We start from the raw sequence: 19,210 nt of genomic DNA on the forward strand, positions 1-19,210 counted from the left end.
ATTGTAACGTGCATACACGCAAATAACAGAATATTTCTGCTTTTGGGTTTTTTTTTTGCAAAGTCAGTCGTTTACAACTATGTCATTCCCACGGTGTTTTGATGTTAAATTAAAAAAATATAAGTGTATATACGTGCATTTCCAGGTGTTAGGCTTCTAAATGTTGCCCTTAATTTAATCAAAGTGGGATCTGTCTTTACATAAATTCCAATGTATTAATACTTTATACATCCCAAATCATTATCTATAATCTGTCTCTCTTTTCTTAATGTTTTTTCATATTTTGAGGCAAACAAGTGGAGTAGCGATTGACCAAGAGCTGTTGGAAAAAATAAAATCACATGTTCCAGCTTCGGCTTCTCCACCTCCTGCACCACTCTCAGCTGCTCCATCACCACCTGCCTCACCTTGTGCCACACCCTCCACTTCTCCACCTTCACCTGCCTAACTTCTGCAACACCCCTGGCTGCTCCACCTTTACCTGACTTTACCTGACCTGACCAGTGATGGTATAGTTACTTTGAAAAAGTAATCCGATTACTGATTACTGATTACTCCTTTAAAAAGTAACTTATTAGTTACAGCTGTAGACACCTCCTCCTGCTGCCTTAACATAAAAATTATAACCAATTTTGCCAATACTCCCTTTATTGGAAAATGCATTTTTAACAGCAACAATGTTTCTCTTGACATTTAAAGTTGAACTATTTCCTGAAAAAAGAAGTTTTTATAAAAATAAAAGACCATTTCTCTTGAATTAACTTAACATAAATAATTGTTTTTATAAAAAAGAAAATATGGTCTTTCTCGATTTCACTTAACATAAATACTTGTTTTTATAAAATTATAAAATAAAGAAAGTCTTTCTTGACCTGAAATATTTAACACTGTAAATCTGAACATTGAACCAGCAAGGACTGGTTTTACTAAACAAAACCCTGTATATGGTCTAGGCCAGGGATCACATATATGCGGACTGCGGTCCGGGTCCGGACCCAGACCGATAAACTACTGAAAATTATTTAATTTTGACAGTGTTCATTTAAAGCGTCAGAACTTTTCTTGTCTTTACGGTATACACGCTCTGCGGCACAGTAAACTCACAGATTGGAAATAGTAACGCGTTAGATCACTCATTACTGAAAAAAGGGTCACTGGACTTGACAGCATCTAAAGACAGAAAATAAAGCCCTGAAAAAGGCAGAGAAAAAAATTTAAACAATCAGTCGTAAGTGTTTAACTCTGCATATAGTATGTAATCATTATAAAGTAATTTGTTACATTTTGATTGAATGTTAACATTTGAATTGTCCACTTAAGTTTACTTATTGAAATATTTTTTTCAAGTGTTGTGGTCTGTAGACATGGAAAAACTCATCACTGTAGTGATATGCAGTAATTGTATTGTTAGTCCACTAGATGACAGTAGTAAGTCACAGCCTACTTCATGTGGAAGCCTGAAGAAGAATGTAGCTAGCCCCCACAACCAAGGGCGTAGGAGCGGACGTGATATTGGGGGGGACACATTTGCCAATATGAACCCAAGCCCACTCTAAAAGTAAATTATTATTATAAGGTGATTTAACAACCTAAACATGTTACTCCACGTTACATTTACTGTTGTTAGAAAAAATTATGCATGCAATGTCTGAATAATATACATACGACAAAAATAATCAGTTATCACCTAATATTTAAAATAATATAACAGATTTGTTTATTATTATTATTATTATTATTATTATTATTATTATTATTATTATTATGTCATGTCAATTCTGTTGTATATTTACATTTTCTCCTGCGCTTTTTTTTTTTTTTTACTGAGAGCTCTTCTTAAGATGGTGTCCTTTTATGTAAAAGAATGTAACTTTAAGTTTCATAGAGATTTTTATAAACATCAGGACATGTGGTCTTACTGTGAACTACAAATGAACAGAAGTCACGTTACAGCAGTGTTTCTCAACCCTGTTCTTACATATTCTACTGCATATTAACACTGTTCTGCATATTTTAGAGCTTCCTCTGCTTTAAAGGCATTTAATAAAGTTAGTGGTGGTATGATGTGTCTAATACACTGCTGGATATACATAATGATTAATTTAGGCTCCATAGGGGGCTAAATTTGCACACTGTCTTGTTATTTATTATTCTTTTTCTGTATTGTGTTGTATTGTCTGTCTGCACTTTTGTACTGTTGCACTATTGTTCTGTCTACACTGTGTTTATGTGCACCATGGTCCCTGGAGGAACGTTGTTTCGTTTCACTGTGTACTCTGTATATAGCTGAAATGACAATAAAAAACACTTTGACTTTGACTTTGACTTTAACTTTAAAGGATTTTAACAGGTAAACTCAGTAAAATACTGTTTATTAGCTGATCAGCTGGATCAGGTGGAAAAATTTTGGGGCAGTGATCGGGGTTAAGAAACTGCTTTAAACTACAAACTTAAAGTACTGTACTAAATTCTGGCTATCCACTACATCTGGCTTCTAGTTAACAAGTTATCTAAATGAATATTCGTTCATTATAGCTCACATTAAGTCCTGTAATCCTAAATTAATTGAAAATGAAACAGTGATTAGCTGATCAGGTACAGGGCAAGTTGAACATTACATATATAGTTTTTTTTTTCTTTAACCCTGACTCCCTATCTATCTAATTCCAAAGTTAAGCTAACTCACTAACACAGCTGCAGTTTATTAATCACAGTGTGTTTAATCTGTTTGATTCAGAGACGTGTATTTTTAACCAGCTAGCAGAAACAGATCATCACGGTTGACGTGGTTAACCTGCCGTTAGCTTTCTTTTAGAAAAATCTCCGTATATCCAGATCTGTTTTAAAATCAGATGAAGCTGCTGCGCCCCGATCCCGCTGCTAAATCTCACAGAGAGGGGGAGGGGCTTCCAAACAGCAAACTGCCTCTCCTTCGCGCGGCGCAAAACCAGCAAGCTGATTGGCTGTTTCTACTGAGAGGCGGGACTTAATACCTGAACCGGCTTCGTGATTGGTCCGGTCTGTCTCCTCATTAATAGTACACCTGATCTGAGCGAAAAGATGTCATTTTTGGGGGGGACAAATCCACCTGTTTCTAATATATTCCCCCCGGTTCCTACGCCTATGCCTATGCCTATTTGAACAGTTCTTTCTGTTCCTTTGTCGTGCACGGCAGGGTTTTTTCGCTGCGGATTTAGCTGTGCGGTTTAATGTATCGCCAGCAACAGTCAGCAGGGTTTGTATAACCTGGTGCAATTACCTGTACTTTATGCTTGGTACATTACCAATATGGCCAAGTAGAGTGGCTGTAGATGAACTGATGCCACCCTCTTTTAAACTGACATTCCCCAAAGCACGAGTGATACTAGACTGTACAGAGATCCACATCCAAACCGCAAGCTCAAAAGTTCTTAACACAGTCATATACTCCCATTATAAAGGTACCACCACACTAAAGTCACTGATTGGTATTACTCCTTTTGGGTCAATTAGTCTAGTCAGCAACCTGTACACAGGCTCCATCTCAGATAAAGAAATAACCAAAGAGTCTGGTATTCTGAGCCTACTTGAACCAGGAGATGAAGTAATTGCAGATAAGGGGTTTCTTATCAAAGACCTCCTCAGTGAGATTGATGTAAAACTTGTCATTCCTACATTCTTGGGGCCAAGTGGGCAGTTTAGTAAAGAAGAAATTACATACACACAAGAAATTGCTCGCTTGAGGGTCCATGTTGAGAGGGCAATCAGACGCATTAAAGAATACCATATATTTGACGGAGTTATGCCCCTTTCCCTGTGTGGTTCAGTTAACCAGCTATGGACTGTTTGTGCTCTACTTACAAATTTTCAGGGACCTATTTTTTAAATGTGTTTTAATTTAATTAATATTCAAAGTGGATTATCGGACGTTAACATACATAGTACAACCATGAACTATATTTTACAAATTCAGTATTTTATTGACTGTACTGGACTTGCTGGACAACAATCCTTACAAACATTAACAAACATAACATTTATTCAGCTGTGTTTTAATGATGTGTAATTTTCTGTGTTTATAAAATCAATGTAACAACAAATTTTAGCTCATTCTGAACCAATAAAAACAATGTATTTTTCCTAAAAATCTCTCTCAATTCATTTTTTATGGTTATGACACATTACAGAATTACCTTTTAACAGTTGTATTTCTTTAGAAACAATGCCAAATGTATGTAGCCTTCCTTTATTTTTAGCCTCCTCATCTGCACAGGCCAGGCAGAAAATATTCAAAGAAGAACATGTCCAGTTTAGTTTTCATAGACTCCCATTTCTTGGCATCAAAGTGGATCCGCTCAAGGTGGTTGTCATTGGTACAGTGGACAAAAAAATCACACCACTTCATTCCAGTGATGCCCATCTGTCCCATTACCTGGTAATAGTAGTCATGGTTGCATTTAAGAGCAAATGTGTCATCTGGCCTTGCAGACAGGTAACTGCACTCCACAAAAGTGTCCACATTTGGACACTTTATTTCCAGAAGCCCCTGAAGAAGCCCAGAATTGTCGACCACCTTACGATCAGGTGAGGCACCTAAATGGGGGGCATGAGGATTTATGATGAATCCACAAGGTAATGTGCGATTACCTGTTAATTGTTCATACTCTGCAGCTGCAATGGGCTCCATCTGCAGGCCCCTTTTCATTGCCAGGGTCTGCACAGTTTTTTTCTGCCTTTGCATATTTGTTGCTAAGCATTCAAAGTCTGCAATCCTTGAAACAATCCTTTTAAAAACAGATGAAGTCAGACGCTGGGAGCGGACACTGTGCCAGGTCTTGTTTGTACTTTGGTCCCTCGTTTCCTTCTCCAGTAACTCTGCATCAGAGAGGGTGACAGTCATGCCACAGTAGTAATTGCTTTCATTTTCATTTAAAGCCGTGGTGTAATTACATGTCTGTGGTGGCAGAGGAAAGAGTGGGTGATCATCAGTGATTGAAGTGGTGGGCAGATTGAGGGATTGGTAAGTCAACACTGATCCACAGGGCAGGTCTCCAAACTCTGTTGCAACATTATCCACTGGATGTCTGGTAGATGCTTGAAGTAGCTGCATCATTTGACAGGTGCTACCAATAGCTGAAAGGTTCTGTGTGAGGTTGTGTGCAAACTCATCACTTGGCAGAGGGGTTGTAATGGGGCAATAGAGGTTGGGAACTATACCATTACAACATCTTTTATATTTCTTTGGAAGTTGAGTTGCTGTCGAAGGCTTTAATTTTGAGACTTTCACTGTATTAATAGGTTTTGGGCTTAAACCTAATGCACGTGGTGGAATGTGCCAAGTTTGTGGCAGTGAGGTTTTACTAACTGTAGGAGGGACAGATTTGCAGTCTAGCTTCAAAAAATGTGCAAGAGTGTACAGCAGTCCAATTTTATGATTGCAGTGACCCTGACCAGCTTTGCAGTTGCACACTGACTGTCCAATAAAGGAGCCATCAGATGGAAACTCCACCTGCAATAACAAAAAAATGTGTAAACAAGCTATAAAAGGTTTCTCATTTGGATACATATCTAAGGTTTAGAATAATGTTTAAAGAACTAAATATTTAAGAAAGATATATTTATATAGTTAAAAAGGTTAGTTATAACTCAACTATCCTTCCATGTGCAACATACTCCGCTTTAACAGAATACAAACCAGAAATTGTCTTCATAATAAACCTCAACATCATGGAAGTGTTTCTATTTCACCTAGGATAATAGTTCTGTCAAAAAAATATTTTGCTGATCTAGTAAAATATACCTAGATGTATAGGCTGCTTCCGTTATGTGTTAAGTGATGAACAGAACAAACGAACACAGTTTTCTAACTTTTACTACCTGTAAACTGTAAAGTGTGTCATTTTTCCTGAATGACCGAAACGACCTGGCCCTCACAACACAGCCTGCCTCACTCGTCCTGACTAAAAAACTGAATATTAGCTTGTAAAATGAACCGATGGTGTTAAATTACATCTAACAGCTAAAGTTAATTAAAATGGAAAACAATTACCATCCCAAACAGCTTGGACCTCATCCTACCATTTAGCCAATATAACAACAGTTTATCACAAACTTAATAATTATAAGGCATTCATCCTGCTAGTATTTTTAATGTTTGAAAAAAAAAACAGCTTGCTTAGTTAGCTAGGTATCATTAGCTAGGCTAGCTAAAGGAGACTAAAACATTAACTTACCTTTAATATTAGTTATGTACCCCTCTATCCAGTTGCTGTATCCTTTTAACAGCACTGCTCTCGGTATTCGGCATCCTTCTTCAGCCCATTGTTCTACGTCGTTCATTGTAAAACGCGGTAATAACTGTAGATTCGATGTCCGTGCCATTGTTAAGTTTTTTTTTTTTTGTATTAATCACATACAAACATATAAACATGCAAAAAGTATGTCAAGAGGTAACAGATATCAATACAAAACAAATAAGGGGTCCTTTAGGTCCTTTCAAGTCTTTTAGTCCTTTGGAGTCACATATGTGGAGTACAGTAGCACAGTTCTTTTAGCTTTGAGATTGTTTGAGCATTGCAAAATGTTCATATACTCATCCAACTCACTCTTAAAGACAAGGAATAATGGTCTGTTACCACTGAATTTGCATTTATGGATATGAAATAAACCAAGCAGTAAGAACAGATTGATCATAAAATACTTATCATCAATTGAATTCTCAGAAGTAAATACACCAAAAAAGATATCTTTACATTTAAAGGAAAAATCCTCAATAAAATATATTTGAATAAAATGTAAGAGTTCAGACCAGAACTTGCTGCTATAGATACATTGCCAAAACAAGTGGGTAACATCTTCAGAAGCACTTTTACAAAATGAGCAGTCAGTTTCAATATCAGACTTATATTTTAGAAAAAAAATCTTTACTGGGTAAATTTTATGTAATAATTTCAGCCTAATTTCTCTCACTTTGTTGGAAAGTAAATATTTTAAAGGTAAAGACCACACTTTTCGCCATGGTATACTCTCTACAATACTATTCCAATATGGTATAACATAAGGAATTGTAGCAATATCTTTCTGGAATAATGCTCTTATCTGCTTATTGTTTCGTGGCTGTTTAGCTGAAAAACATACACTCCCAACATAAGTATCCAGCAAATCAAGTGACTGAGGAAATGGCCAAGGAAAGTCTACACCTCTCAGCAGTAAAGTTGCACCAACTGGTATAGCGTTTATCACAGTACAGTATTCTTTAACTGGGATATCAATTTTGTATTTATTAATTAGGTCAGTATAACTGTATGGCCTACCATTTGAGTCAAGAATTTGACCAACTAAATTTAGATTATTCCTAAACCAATTTTCGTAGAAGAGCGATTTGTTTTTGTAGAGAATATTTTTATTATTCCAAATGTAGTATCTGTGAGGAGAAAAATTATGCTTGTACAGGAGACACCAAGCCAAAAGCATTTGTCTATGGAAATTTGAGATTTTTATGGGGATCTTTTGTACATCATAGTTACACATTAATACAAACTTTAGTCCACCAATTTTTGAGAACACAGTATTTGGGATAATATTCCAGAGAGAAGAAGGATTATTTATAAAAATTTTTAGCCAATTAATTTTAAACGTATTGTTTAATAGGGCTGGGGCGACGCGTCGACATAATCGACGTCATCGATTACAAAAATACATCGATTTGCATAACGTGCGTCGGCGCGTCGTAAACATGGCGGCGCCTGTGGAGAGCATTAGAGGTTAGATCGGGCCCAAAAATTCCAACTGGCTGTTTTCGGGCTGTTTTAATGAGCGTTTTAATGAGCGTTTTAATGAGCGAGCGCGAGCGCTTACAACTGACACCGCGGACCGCGAGGTGCCGCCGCGTTTGTGCCGAATCCGACTCTCTGCTGAATCTGACTCCCGCTTCGCGGACAGAATCGGCACAACACCCCCGCTGTAGAACTGCGGTAGTGAAAACAGCGCTTATAAATAAATTAGTTTAGTTTCACTTTCAGTTTTCGTTATTTTTTTAAAAATAAAAATATAATTAAAAAACAGACGCCTACATCTCGGACTATTTTCTGGAGCCCGGGTCGGATTTACGGGCGGGCCTCGGGTCATGTCGGGTTCGGGCAGAGAATCTAAGCTCTAGAGAGCTTGGACTCCGGAGAGCAATCTCCAGCTACAAAAAAACGCCAGCGGGCATCTAAAGTTTGGGAGCATTTCACGCAAAAGGGCAACAATGTGGTCCTCTGCCATACGTGCAAAAGGAGCACTTGAAGCGCAAACATCCAGGAGCACTATGTCAACAGGGTCACACAGTAAGTTACCGTTTACATCAGGGTCTCCGTGGGTGTCCTTAAAAAGACTTAAGGCTGTCTACCAAAGGTTTTAAACCTGCCACAGGCAGAAATTATACAGTTTTGGTTTATATTTGTGCATGGCATTTCGCAGTTTCCAGAAACAGTAGCATTATTCATAGGTTCAGGTGTTTAGCTAAGCTAGCTGCCTTAAGTTATTTTAGCTAGCGCCGTCGGCGCTGCGGTGTCACACCGTTTTCTGTCACCGTCGGAATTTTGTGACCAGTGCTCACGGTTATGAGCGTTCATTGGCAAAACGGAAGCTTTCTATACCTACACCTTACCCTCAGCCCTAAACTGAACCGTTTTGGCCAGTCGGGGTAAACATTAGAAACGAACACGTTTCGAATCGGCCAGTGCACCGGTCTGCTGAGAACTACTTGCCAGTGGTCACAAAATCTAGCGGTCACAGAAAACAGTGCAACACACGGTTGTGGTGTATGGGAGCTTATCCATTTTTAGCGTTATAGATCTAAACAACGTGCTGTACATGTAAGTGATTATAAGTGTGGGGTTTGGTTTAGTAGGCTTGTGTTGTTGTTGTTGTTGTTATTATATATAAATATAGTAATTTATCGTTTGCTTTAAAACGTAAAATAATTATTTAAATATGTTTCTCAATGAGTAGATTAGTCGACTAATCGAAAAAAATAATCGTTAGAATAATCGTTTAAAAAATAATCGTTAGGGACAGCCCTATTGTTTAAAGTTGTAAAATCAAGAAAATCAAATCCGCCACACTGTCTTGTATTCATTAATACAGATTTTTTAATCAAATGTATTTTATTTTTCCAAACAAAGTTAAACAACATGACATCAATTTTTTTTTAGCATCTTTTTATCTACGTCCAGAGCGAGAGCAGCATAGGTTAACCGAGATATCCCTTCTGCCTTAGAGAGTAAAATTCTTCCTTTAATTGTTAAATCTCTTTGTAACCATGCATTGAGTCTCTTTTGTGTTTTTTCAACAAGTGGAGTAAAATTCAACTGACACCTACTTTTCTGATCCTTAATTATTTTAATTCCTAAATAGGTAACTTGATCCCTAACTGGAATACCACAGATGATGTCGGCAGTACAGTCTTTTATAGCCATTAACTCGCATTTTTTAAAATTTAGGCGAAGACCAGAAGCCATAGAGAAATTATCAATCAGTTCAAGAGCAAGGGGAATTTGAGAGGCATCCTTAAGGAAAAGTGTTGTGTCATCAGCCAGTTGGCTTATGATAATATTTCTATCTCCTATATTTATTCTTTTTAATAAACTCCTGGATATATAAAGAGTAAGAAATTGGGAAGCAATTAAAAATAAATAAGGCGAGATTGGACAACCTTGTTTAATCCCACGTGCCACCATAAATCTTGGGGATGTACCAAATTGTAGTTTAACTGAACTACTATTATTTTTGTATAAGGTTTTCACAGTTTTACAAAAATATTCTCCAAAACCAAGCTTGGAGAGAGCTTTAAGAATGAAGCCATGTTCTAGTACATCAAAAGCTTTATAGAAGTCAAGGAACAACAAAAAACTATTATCATTTACAAAATCATTGTAATCCAACAGATCTAAAACCAGTCTGATATTATTTGTAATATGTCTTTTACTCATAAAACCTGATTGGGATTCGTCTATTACAGAATCCAAAACCTCTTTGATCCTTCCAGCGAAAATAAGAGCCAAGATTTTATAATCATTATTAAGGAGTGTAATTGGTCGCCAGTTTTCTAAACAATCCTTATCTTTCCCAGGTTTTGGAACTAAAGTGATTATCCCTTGTGTCATAGTTGATGGTAACTCCTCTTTCTCTATGCTTTCTGTAAAAACCTTAAGCAAAAAGGGAGACAGTTGCTCAGCAAACATTTTATAGATTTCTGAGGTAAGGCCATCACACCCAGGACTTTTATTATACTTTAACATTTTGATGGCCTTTAGCACTTCCTCTTGGGAAATGCTGTAATCACATGCATTCCTATCATTCAGCGAGATAGTTTTATGGTCGTTGATTGAGTCTAGAAATGAGCTGGCTGCGATTTCATTGAACTCCGATGTATACAAGTTTGCATAAAAATGTGTGCAATAGGATGCTATTTCCTTGGGATTACTGATTATTTTACCATTCATCCCAAGTTTATTAATGGAAGCATTTAAAGCATTTGTTTTCTCTAATCTAAAGAAGAAAGCTGAGTTAGTTTCCCCTTCCTCCAGCCATTTTTGCCTAGAACGAACATAAGCTCCTTTGGCTTTTAACTTGTACATATCATCTAATTTGTTTTGTAACTCCATATACTCACATTTCTCCCTTTCTGTTAAGAGTTCCTTTTGTGTTAATGAATCTATTTGAGAGATTATCTTTTCTTCATTTGCTCTATTGTTTTTAGCCAAAGCACTTCCAAAATTCCCTAAGAACTTTCCCATCTCATATTTTAGAAGCTCCCAGTTTTTACCATAAATCATTTGTGTCTCTGCCCTTTGCCAATAGACCTTAATTAATACACTAATTTGCTGCTTCACTTTCTCATAATTTAGAATAGAACTATTTAGTTTCCAAAGTAGAGCCTTTGTAAGCCCCAAAGAACACCCTGGTGTCAAGGTTAGCGATAGATAAATTCCCCTGTGATCTGTAAAAGGACTACTGGTAATATTCACAACAATATCATTATTTTTTACATTTTTAGAAAGTAACCAATAATCAATCCTAGACTTCCTAGAACAGTTCTTATTGCACCAAGTGTATTGAAGCTTGTCTGGGAATTTCTCTCTCCAAATGTCAATTAAATCAAATTTGTCGATAAAACACTTTAGTAACGGGTTCAGCTATGTAGAACAGTTTAACCTTTTCTTAACAACGTTTGGAGACTAAAGTTTACGAAACTTAACAAGGAAGCTTCAAACCATTTCCTAATCACAGATAGTGATTTTTTTTTTTCTTTTTTTTTTTTTTTTATTAATTTTAGAATGTAAAAACGTTTTCAGGATTGAAGATATATAGCCAATTTTAACCCATGCAAGAGAGATATTGAAAGGGATATATTTAAAGGAGTGTACTTATTCCCTTTTAATTTGAGTGTCTTTTGTTTAGTATATATAACAAGTGATTATTGTTAACAATTGACACGTCACTTTCATACCCTTTTTTTTTTCATTTATCAAATCAAGATGACCCATATAAAGGAAAGTACATTCTTACAAAATCCCACAATGAAAAAGGAGGCTATATCCAGCCTACCATCTTCTCATATATCCACAACTTTTTTGCCATCCACGTAAGCAAAGGGACCTCTAAAACCTGCCTTTTTCTCGCTTTCTCAATCAGTGGCCAAAGCTTGTTCCGGGCATCTTTTGCACTCTGTGACAGATCTTCAAAAATTCTTATTTTCTTGTCTTTGAGGAAGGCTGAGGACCTCGCATCCCGCCAAATTCTGTCCCTCACAGAACGAGACAGAAACTGCACAATGATGCGGCGACACGACTGTAGATCATTGGACCGGGGGCCCAGTCTGTGAGCAATGTCCACAGAGAGAGGCAGCTGTTCAGCTATGTCGGGGGAGACTTTGCTGAACACATCGATGAGAATTTTCTTGACGTTTTCCCCATGTTGCTCCTTAATCCCAGCAACGCGTAGATTCCATCTCCTCTTATACTCATCCAAATCCTCAACTTTAGCACAAAGCTCTTTATTTTCTTTCTCCTGCATTTCCACTTTTCTTTTCAGCGTTTGGACCGTGGTAGACACCTCATCCACTTGTTTCCCCAAGAATTCAAGAGTCTCTACTATACTTCTAATGGAAGCCGTATTTTCTTTGACCGTCGTCTTGAGAGACTGCAGTCTTGAGGGACTCGATTTGCATTTTTTCAATTCTCTCCATTACCGTGAGCAGATGAGAGTTTGGGATGGATTCTGCCAACTTGGCTGTCTCTCCTTTTTTTGACTTCTTTGCTGCATGCTTCAGAGTTTCTGGCGTAAAAGGTGTTTCCATCGGTTCTGTTTCACTGTTATCAAGAGCAGTGACTAAGGATTTTCTGGCATAAGAGTGCATTACTTCGCGAATGTTTTCCTCCGACATGTTTTTTTTTTCTTTTTTTTTTTCCTCCTCTTCAGCACACGAAGAGTGGGATCAAGAGCCCTGGTAACTTTTTCCGCTGAAGTTAAAACTAATTAAAGTGCATTAGGTAGCGAGTAAACCCATTCCTCTGTGGCAGCAGGATTACCAGCTCAAGAACGGAAAGCTCTTCAACATTAAAGTTGCATTGTAAGTTCGGTTTGAAGCTTTACCTTGCAGAGCTACACCAACACGATGCACCTACAGCAGCGCCATCTTGGCTCCCCCCTCCATGCCATTGTTAAGTGTGGTCTCACTTCTACTTCCTCCCATCACAGCCTCGCTTTCAATCCAAAATGGCGGCCGCGTGAAATAAGCGAATTACAGCCGTACACTCTCAAAGGTGTTCGTTCACTCTTATTCTGATGCCAGTCTGTTCACACCCGGTTTCTGTAATGCACAAGCGCCACCTATCTAGCCCATAGGGAATTACATAATTCAGGATGACTAATCAATTATTCGGTAACACTTTATAATACTGTTCCATAGTTAATAGGTAACTAAGCAGTAACTAATTAATAGTGCTGCATTAACACCTAAATATTTTCTATTAACTACCAGGGAGTACTGAATAATTACTCAGTAGATAGTACTGAACTAATGATTATAGTAGTTCACTAATAACTCCACAATAATTACTGAGACTTACATATCTCCCAGAGAACTACTTACTAACTATGTCTCCTTTATAATAACTACTTATTAAGTACTGCTTAAATCAACATTAATTACTGAAAACCCTTACATCCCACCTGGGGAACTATAGATCTAAATCAGTCTACACAAACAATTCATATCAGTGGTGATATTAAAGGCATATTTGAGTGACACCATTTGTAGTAGTGGTAACCTTAATTACCTTATTATCATCATTATCTTCCAAATAATAGCAACATATAGTAAAATACTTCAGTGTGTCGTAATCTGCTTAAACCCCATTTTTGAAAGAAAAAAAAAACTTTATAACGTAATATTATTACATAGTAGACATTATTTATGTTCTCCAGAAGACTCTAAGACTGACTGTACTCAATTTTGTTTTAATGGTCACATGCTTTAATTTTCAGCACCAACCTTCTAAACGTTCATCTTTAGCCTTGCAGTCTCACAGACTTTTAGTGCCCATTATTAGGGTAATTACGGTAATTCCACAGCGCCGGACCGCTAGCCTCTATCAGTGTGTTTGTCTGCTGCTGCAGGTTATTCTATCAGTGGTGATATTAAAGTCAGTGACACCACTTATCATATATTAACCTTACTTACCTTAGTATGCTCAATATCTTCCAAATGTTACATACACTGAAATGTGCAGTAGTCTGCTTAACCCCCATTTTTTGTAATGTTCTGTGAGTGTGTTACAGGTGTTCAAGGGCGTAGGAGCGGACGTGATATTGGGGGGGACACATTTGCCAATATGAACCCAAGCCCACTCTAAAAGTAAATTATTATTATAAGGTGATTTAACAACCTAAACATGTTACTCCACGTTACATTTACTGTTGTTAGAAAAAATTATGCATGCAATGTCTGAATAATATACATACGACAAAAATAATCAGTTATCACCTAATATTTAAAATAATATAACAGATTTGTTTATTATTATTATTATTATTATTATTATTATTATGTCATGTCAATTCTGTTGTATATTTACATTTTCTCCTGCGCTTTTTTTTTTTTTACTGAGAGCTCTTCTTAAGATGGTGTCCTTTTATGTAAAAGAATGTAACTTTAAGTTTCATAGAGATTTTTATAAACATCAGGACATGTGGTCTTACTGTGAACTACAAATGAACAGAAGTCACGTTACAGCAGTGTTTCTCAACCCTGTTCTTACATATTCTACTGCATATTAACACTGTTCTGCATATTTTAGAGCTTCCTCTGCTTTAAAGGCATTTAATAAAGTTAGTGGTGGTATGATGTGTCTAATACACTGCTGGATATACATAATGATTAATTTAGGCTCCATAGGGGGCTAAATTTGCACACTGTCTTGTTATTTATTATTCTTTTTCTGTATTGTGTTGTATTGTCTGTCTGCACTTTTGTACTGTTGCACTATTGTTCTGTCTACACTGTGTTTATGTGCACCATGGTCCCTGGAGGAACGTTGTTTCGTTTCACTGTGTACTCTGTATATAGCTGAAATGACAATAAAAACCACTTTGACTTTGACTTTGACTTTAACTTTAAAGGATTTTAACAGGTAAACTCAGTAAAATACTGTTTATTAGCTGATCAGCTGGATCAGGTGGAAAAATTTTGGGGCAGTGATCGGGGTTAAGAAACTGCTTTAAACTACAAACTTAAAGTACTGTACTAAATTCTGGCTATCCACTACATCTGGCTTCTAGTTAACAAGTTATCTAAATGAATATTCGTTCATTATAGCTCACAGTAAGTCCTGTAATCCTAAATTAATTGAAAATGAAACAGTGATTAGCTGATCAGGTACAGGGCAAGTTGAACATTACATATATAGTTTTTTTTTCTTTAACCCTGACTCCCTATCTATCTAATTCCAAAGTTAAGCTAACTCACTAACACAGCTGCAGTTTATTAATCACAGTGTGTTTAATCTGTTTGCTGATTCAGATACGTGTATTTTTAACCAGCTAGCAGAAACAGATCATCACGGTTGACGTGGTTAACCTGCCGTTACCTTTCTTTTAGAAAAATCTCCGTATATCCAGATCTGTTTTAAAATCAGATGAAGCTGCTGCGCCCCGATCCCGCTGCTAAATCTCACAGAGAGGGGGAGGGGCTTCCAAACAGCAAACTGCCTCTCCTTCGCGCGGCGCAAAACCAGCAAGCTGATTGGCTGTTTCTACTGAGAGGCGGGACTTAATACCTGAACCGGCTTCGTGATTGGTCCGGTCTGTCTCCTCATTAATAGTACACCTGATCTGAGCGAAAAGATGTCATTTTTGGGGGGGACAAATCCACCTGTTTCTAATATATTCCCCCCGGTTCCTACGCCTATGCAGGTGTTTATTCTAAACCTGTGCTCTTCTTCAGTCCTCCTGGAGATGTGCTCAGTAGAAGTGATGGCTCACATACAGCTTTACTCTAGGCTGTGTCCTACATCCTTATTCTGGGGGAAATCATGTTTAAATGAATAAATATTTGTGTTAGATAACGGACTAGGTGTCCCTGTGTTCAATTAATAAGGGGTCCCTGTCTTCTTTTTTCGGGAGTTAACAGCAGCACATGGTAACCCATTACTAATGACTGAGGAGTTACTGTGTTCTTCTTTAGGAGTTACTGCAGATCAGAACACAGTATTATAAAGTGAGAAACATGGTAACTAATTACTAATGACTGAGGAGTTACTGTGTTCTTCTTTAGGAGTTACTGCAGATCATACCACAGTATTATAAAGTGAGAAACATGTTAACTAATTACTAATGACTGAGGAGTTACTGTGTTCTTCTTTAGGAGTTACTGCAGATCATGTCACAGTATTATAAAGGGAAATATACATTAATAATAATAATAATAATAATAATAATAATAATAATAATAATAATAATAATAATAACACACATTTAACCTAGCTAACTAACACACACACATTTCCCCTAGCTAAATTAGCTAACTAACACACACACATTTAACCTAGTTAACTAACACACACATTTAAACTAGCTAACACAATTAACCTAGCTAACACACACACATTTCCCCTAGCTAACTTAGCTTGCTAACTAACACACATTTGACCTAGCTAACTAACACACATTTAAACTAGCTAACTAACACACACATAACCTAGTTAACTTAGCCAGTTAACTAACACACACATAACCTAGTTAACTTAGCCAGTTAACTAACACACACATAACCTAGCTAACTTAGCTAGCTAACACACATCCTAAAGCTGGTTGACAACCCACAAAGAGTCCTCCTCTGATCCGGGGGTAAAATAAGCTGGAAAAGATCTCAATATCTTGATTACTAGTTTATTTTCAATCAAATACAGAAATATGAAAGCAGCAGAGTTTCTCTTAATCCTCCCCCAGCAGCAGCAGCAGCAGCAGCACAGCAGAGAATTTACACGAAGGACCTAGAGAGATACACTTTTATAAGGCTGATACCTAGTATTAAAGCAATGATTGTTACATTATTACAGTCTTACAGTCATTCTTAGAGTCTTAGATGCCTTCTGGAGAACTTCTATGTCTTCTATGCAATAATAATTACGTTATAATGTTGTTTTTTTCTTCCAAAAATTGATGGTTAAGCAGAGTAATAAACACTGTAGTATTTTACTATATGTTGCTAATATTTGGAAGGAACTGAGGATAATAAGGTAATTAAGGTTACCACTACTACAAATGGTGTCACTTGCTTAATTCAAATATGCCTTCAATTAATATGCATTTAACTCAAATATGCCTGATTTAGATCTATAGTTCCCCAGGTGGGATGTAAGGGTTTTCAGTAATTAATGTTGATTTAAGCAGTACTTAATAAGTAGTTATTATAAAGAAGACATCATTAGTAAGTAGTTCTCTGGGAGATATGTAAGTCTCAGTAATTATTGTGGAGTTATTAGTGAACTACTATAATCATTAGTTCAGTACTATCTACTGAGTAATTATTCAGTACTCCCTGGTAGTTAATAGAAAATATTTAGGTGTTAATGCAGCACTATTAATTAGTTGCAGCTTAGTTCCTGCTTAGTTACCTATTAACTATGGAACAGTATTATAAAGTGTTACCACACTCTGATAATGTTTTATATTCTCCGTTTTACATAAATTAAAACTAGTTAAAACTAGTTACATCTCTCTGCTCCTACGAGTTACTGACTGCCCACCTGTCTGACCCCCGATACCGATGTTGGACCCTCAGGCTCTCGCGTCTCCTGTCCGGCCAGACTGATGGAAGTTTCTGAAGTCAGCTCTTCTCCACCACCACCACAGATCAGCTGCTCATCATCCATCTCACTCTCCACTACTGATTACATCCAGGTTTACATCAACTCTAACTGCTTCCATTAGTGGAGCTATTATACTCCTGAATATATAAAACCTATGTGGATGTATAAAAGATTTTTTAAATTTAATTTAAAAGCTGTTTGATCAGGGGTAAAATGGTCCCCCCTTAAATGTGAGTCTTGGTCCTCCCAAGGTTTCTTCCTCCTCCTGCAGCTCTGAGGGAGTTTTTCACTGGGGGTTCTGTATTCTGTATTTTCTATGTTTAATGTTTTGCCTGATTCTTTGTCCTGTGATCATGTTTCTGTAAAGCTGCTTTGTGCCAACACCTGTTGTAAAAAGCACTATACAAATAAATTTGATTTGACAAAGTACTTCTTAATATCTTATTGTCAACATTTCTAAAGTGTTTGTGTTCATGTGTGGAATGTACTAAAGGCTGTTTTTGAACGTTTCAGGCTGAAAGAAGCGTTGTGCGTATAGTTGTAAGCTCCTGTCTAATAAGTTCCTGTCTAATAAGTGGGTAAAAATATGGTAATATTATGGTAACAAGTTGTATTCATCCAGAAATTAAATTTTAATTTCCTACTTGTTACTGATTAATAAATCAATAATTGTGGAGGTAAGAGCTCTGTAACAACTGGGTAATAATATAATAAATCTAAGGTAACAGGTTGTATTTACATATTAATTAATTGATCAATTTGTGTTTGTTACTAAACAGTAAATCAGTAATTGTAGAGGTATCAGATCAGTAACAAGTAAGTTATGACCTGGTAATATTATGGTAACAAGTTGTATTTATTATTAATTATTTTCAAATGTTTTTTTTTTGTTAATACAAAACAAATAAGAACAAGTATGTAATACATTTCTAAAATAATAGAAACAAAGTACTAACATACTTCTAGTTCTTCATAGAAAAGTATTTTACTTAACATTTAATTATAAGTAATTTGTAAAATATAGTTAAAAGCTTTAATTTACATAAATTATGTGCAGTAATTTGGCTGAAATTATACGGTATCAGGGCTGTAAAATATTCATTCACTTGTTTCATTTTGTTTCTTACCTGTTACCTCAGTCACAGTATGCTGTTACAGGCAGTAAATACAGTGAAACTACATGGAATTACAGACGAGTTAACTATACTGAAATTACCTGTTTCTTCTGTGTCACATGTTAATAAAATACAGTCACTGTATTTCAGAGACATATCTGACAAAATGCTAAGAAATTAGTTTAGTGACAGTAAAAAAGACTAACAAGCACAACCACATATTTTATACGACTTGTTTATTTTTCACTGACAACATAAAAGGGACACCAGTAGAAAATGTCACACAGCAAAAACCTGAAATTAATTTCATTGTAGTTATAAAATAACTAATGGTATGGTATAAACTAAATAATCAGTAAATGATTCATAACAAAAATAAGACAAGGGATTAAAGATTTTACTTGCCAAACTATTACTTTTTTCCCGGGAGAATAACAACAATAGAAAATGTTTTGTAAAATTTGAAAAAGAAGGAACAACTAACAAGCCAAAGAAACAATAATAAATATACAAATCACCAGTTCTTGGAAGCACAAAGAACCTACTGTGGTTAACTTGGTTATGATTGAAACCTTCGGGCTAAAGGCTTCTGTATGCAGACCATGAGTCACTGAGATTTGTGCTGGCTGGTCTGACATATCTTCTGATGATTGGCATAAGGTGTTGTGCACTTCTTTGTCAGACAAACTTCAAGACAGGCCTTCTTGCGCCTCCCGTTCACTTCCAACATTCCAAACACCCAACCATGTCTTCTCCAGT

The 19,210-nt window shown here is 36.4% G+C and overlaps 1 protein-coding gene across 1 annotated transcript; it reads right to left on the reverse strand.

The window, feature by feature from the left end:
* Window positions 1-4,126: 4,126 nt before the first annotated feature.
* LOC125787031 (uncharacterized) lies at window positions 4,127-6,347 on the reverse strand. The gene is made up of 2 exons (XM_049470785.1): window positions 6,213-6,347; window positions 4,127-5,488 (listed from the first exon to the last, which is right to left on the reverse strand). Exon 2 carries the CDS (start codon window positions 5,090-5,092, stop codon window positions 4,241-4,243), a length of 852 nt encoding a protein of 283 aa, XP_049326742.1. The 5' UTR covers window positions 5,093-5,488; window positions 6,213-6,347; the 3' UTR covers window positions 4,127-4,240.
* Window positions 6,348-19,210: the final 12,863 nt, after the last annotated feature.

The sequence above is a fragment of the Astyanax mexicanus genome, chromosome 22 (genome assembly GCF_023375975.1).
Source record: "Astyanax mexicanus isolate ESR-SI-001 chromosome 22, AstMex3_surface, whole genome shotgun sequence".
NCBI classification, from domain to species: domain Eukaryota; kingdom Metazoa; phylum Chordata; class Actinopteri; order Characiformes; family Acestrorhamphidae; genus Astyanax; species Astyanax mexicanus.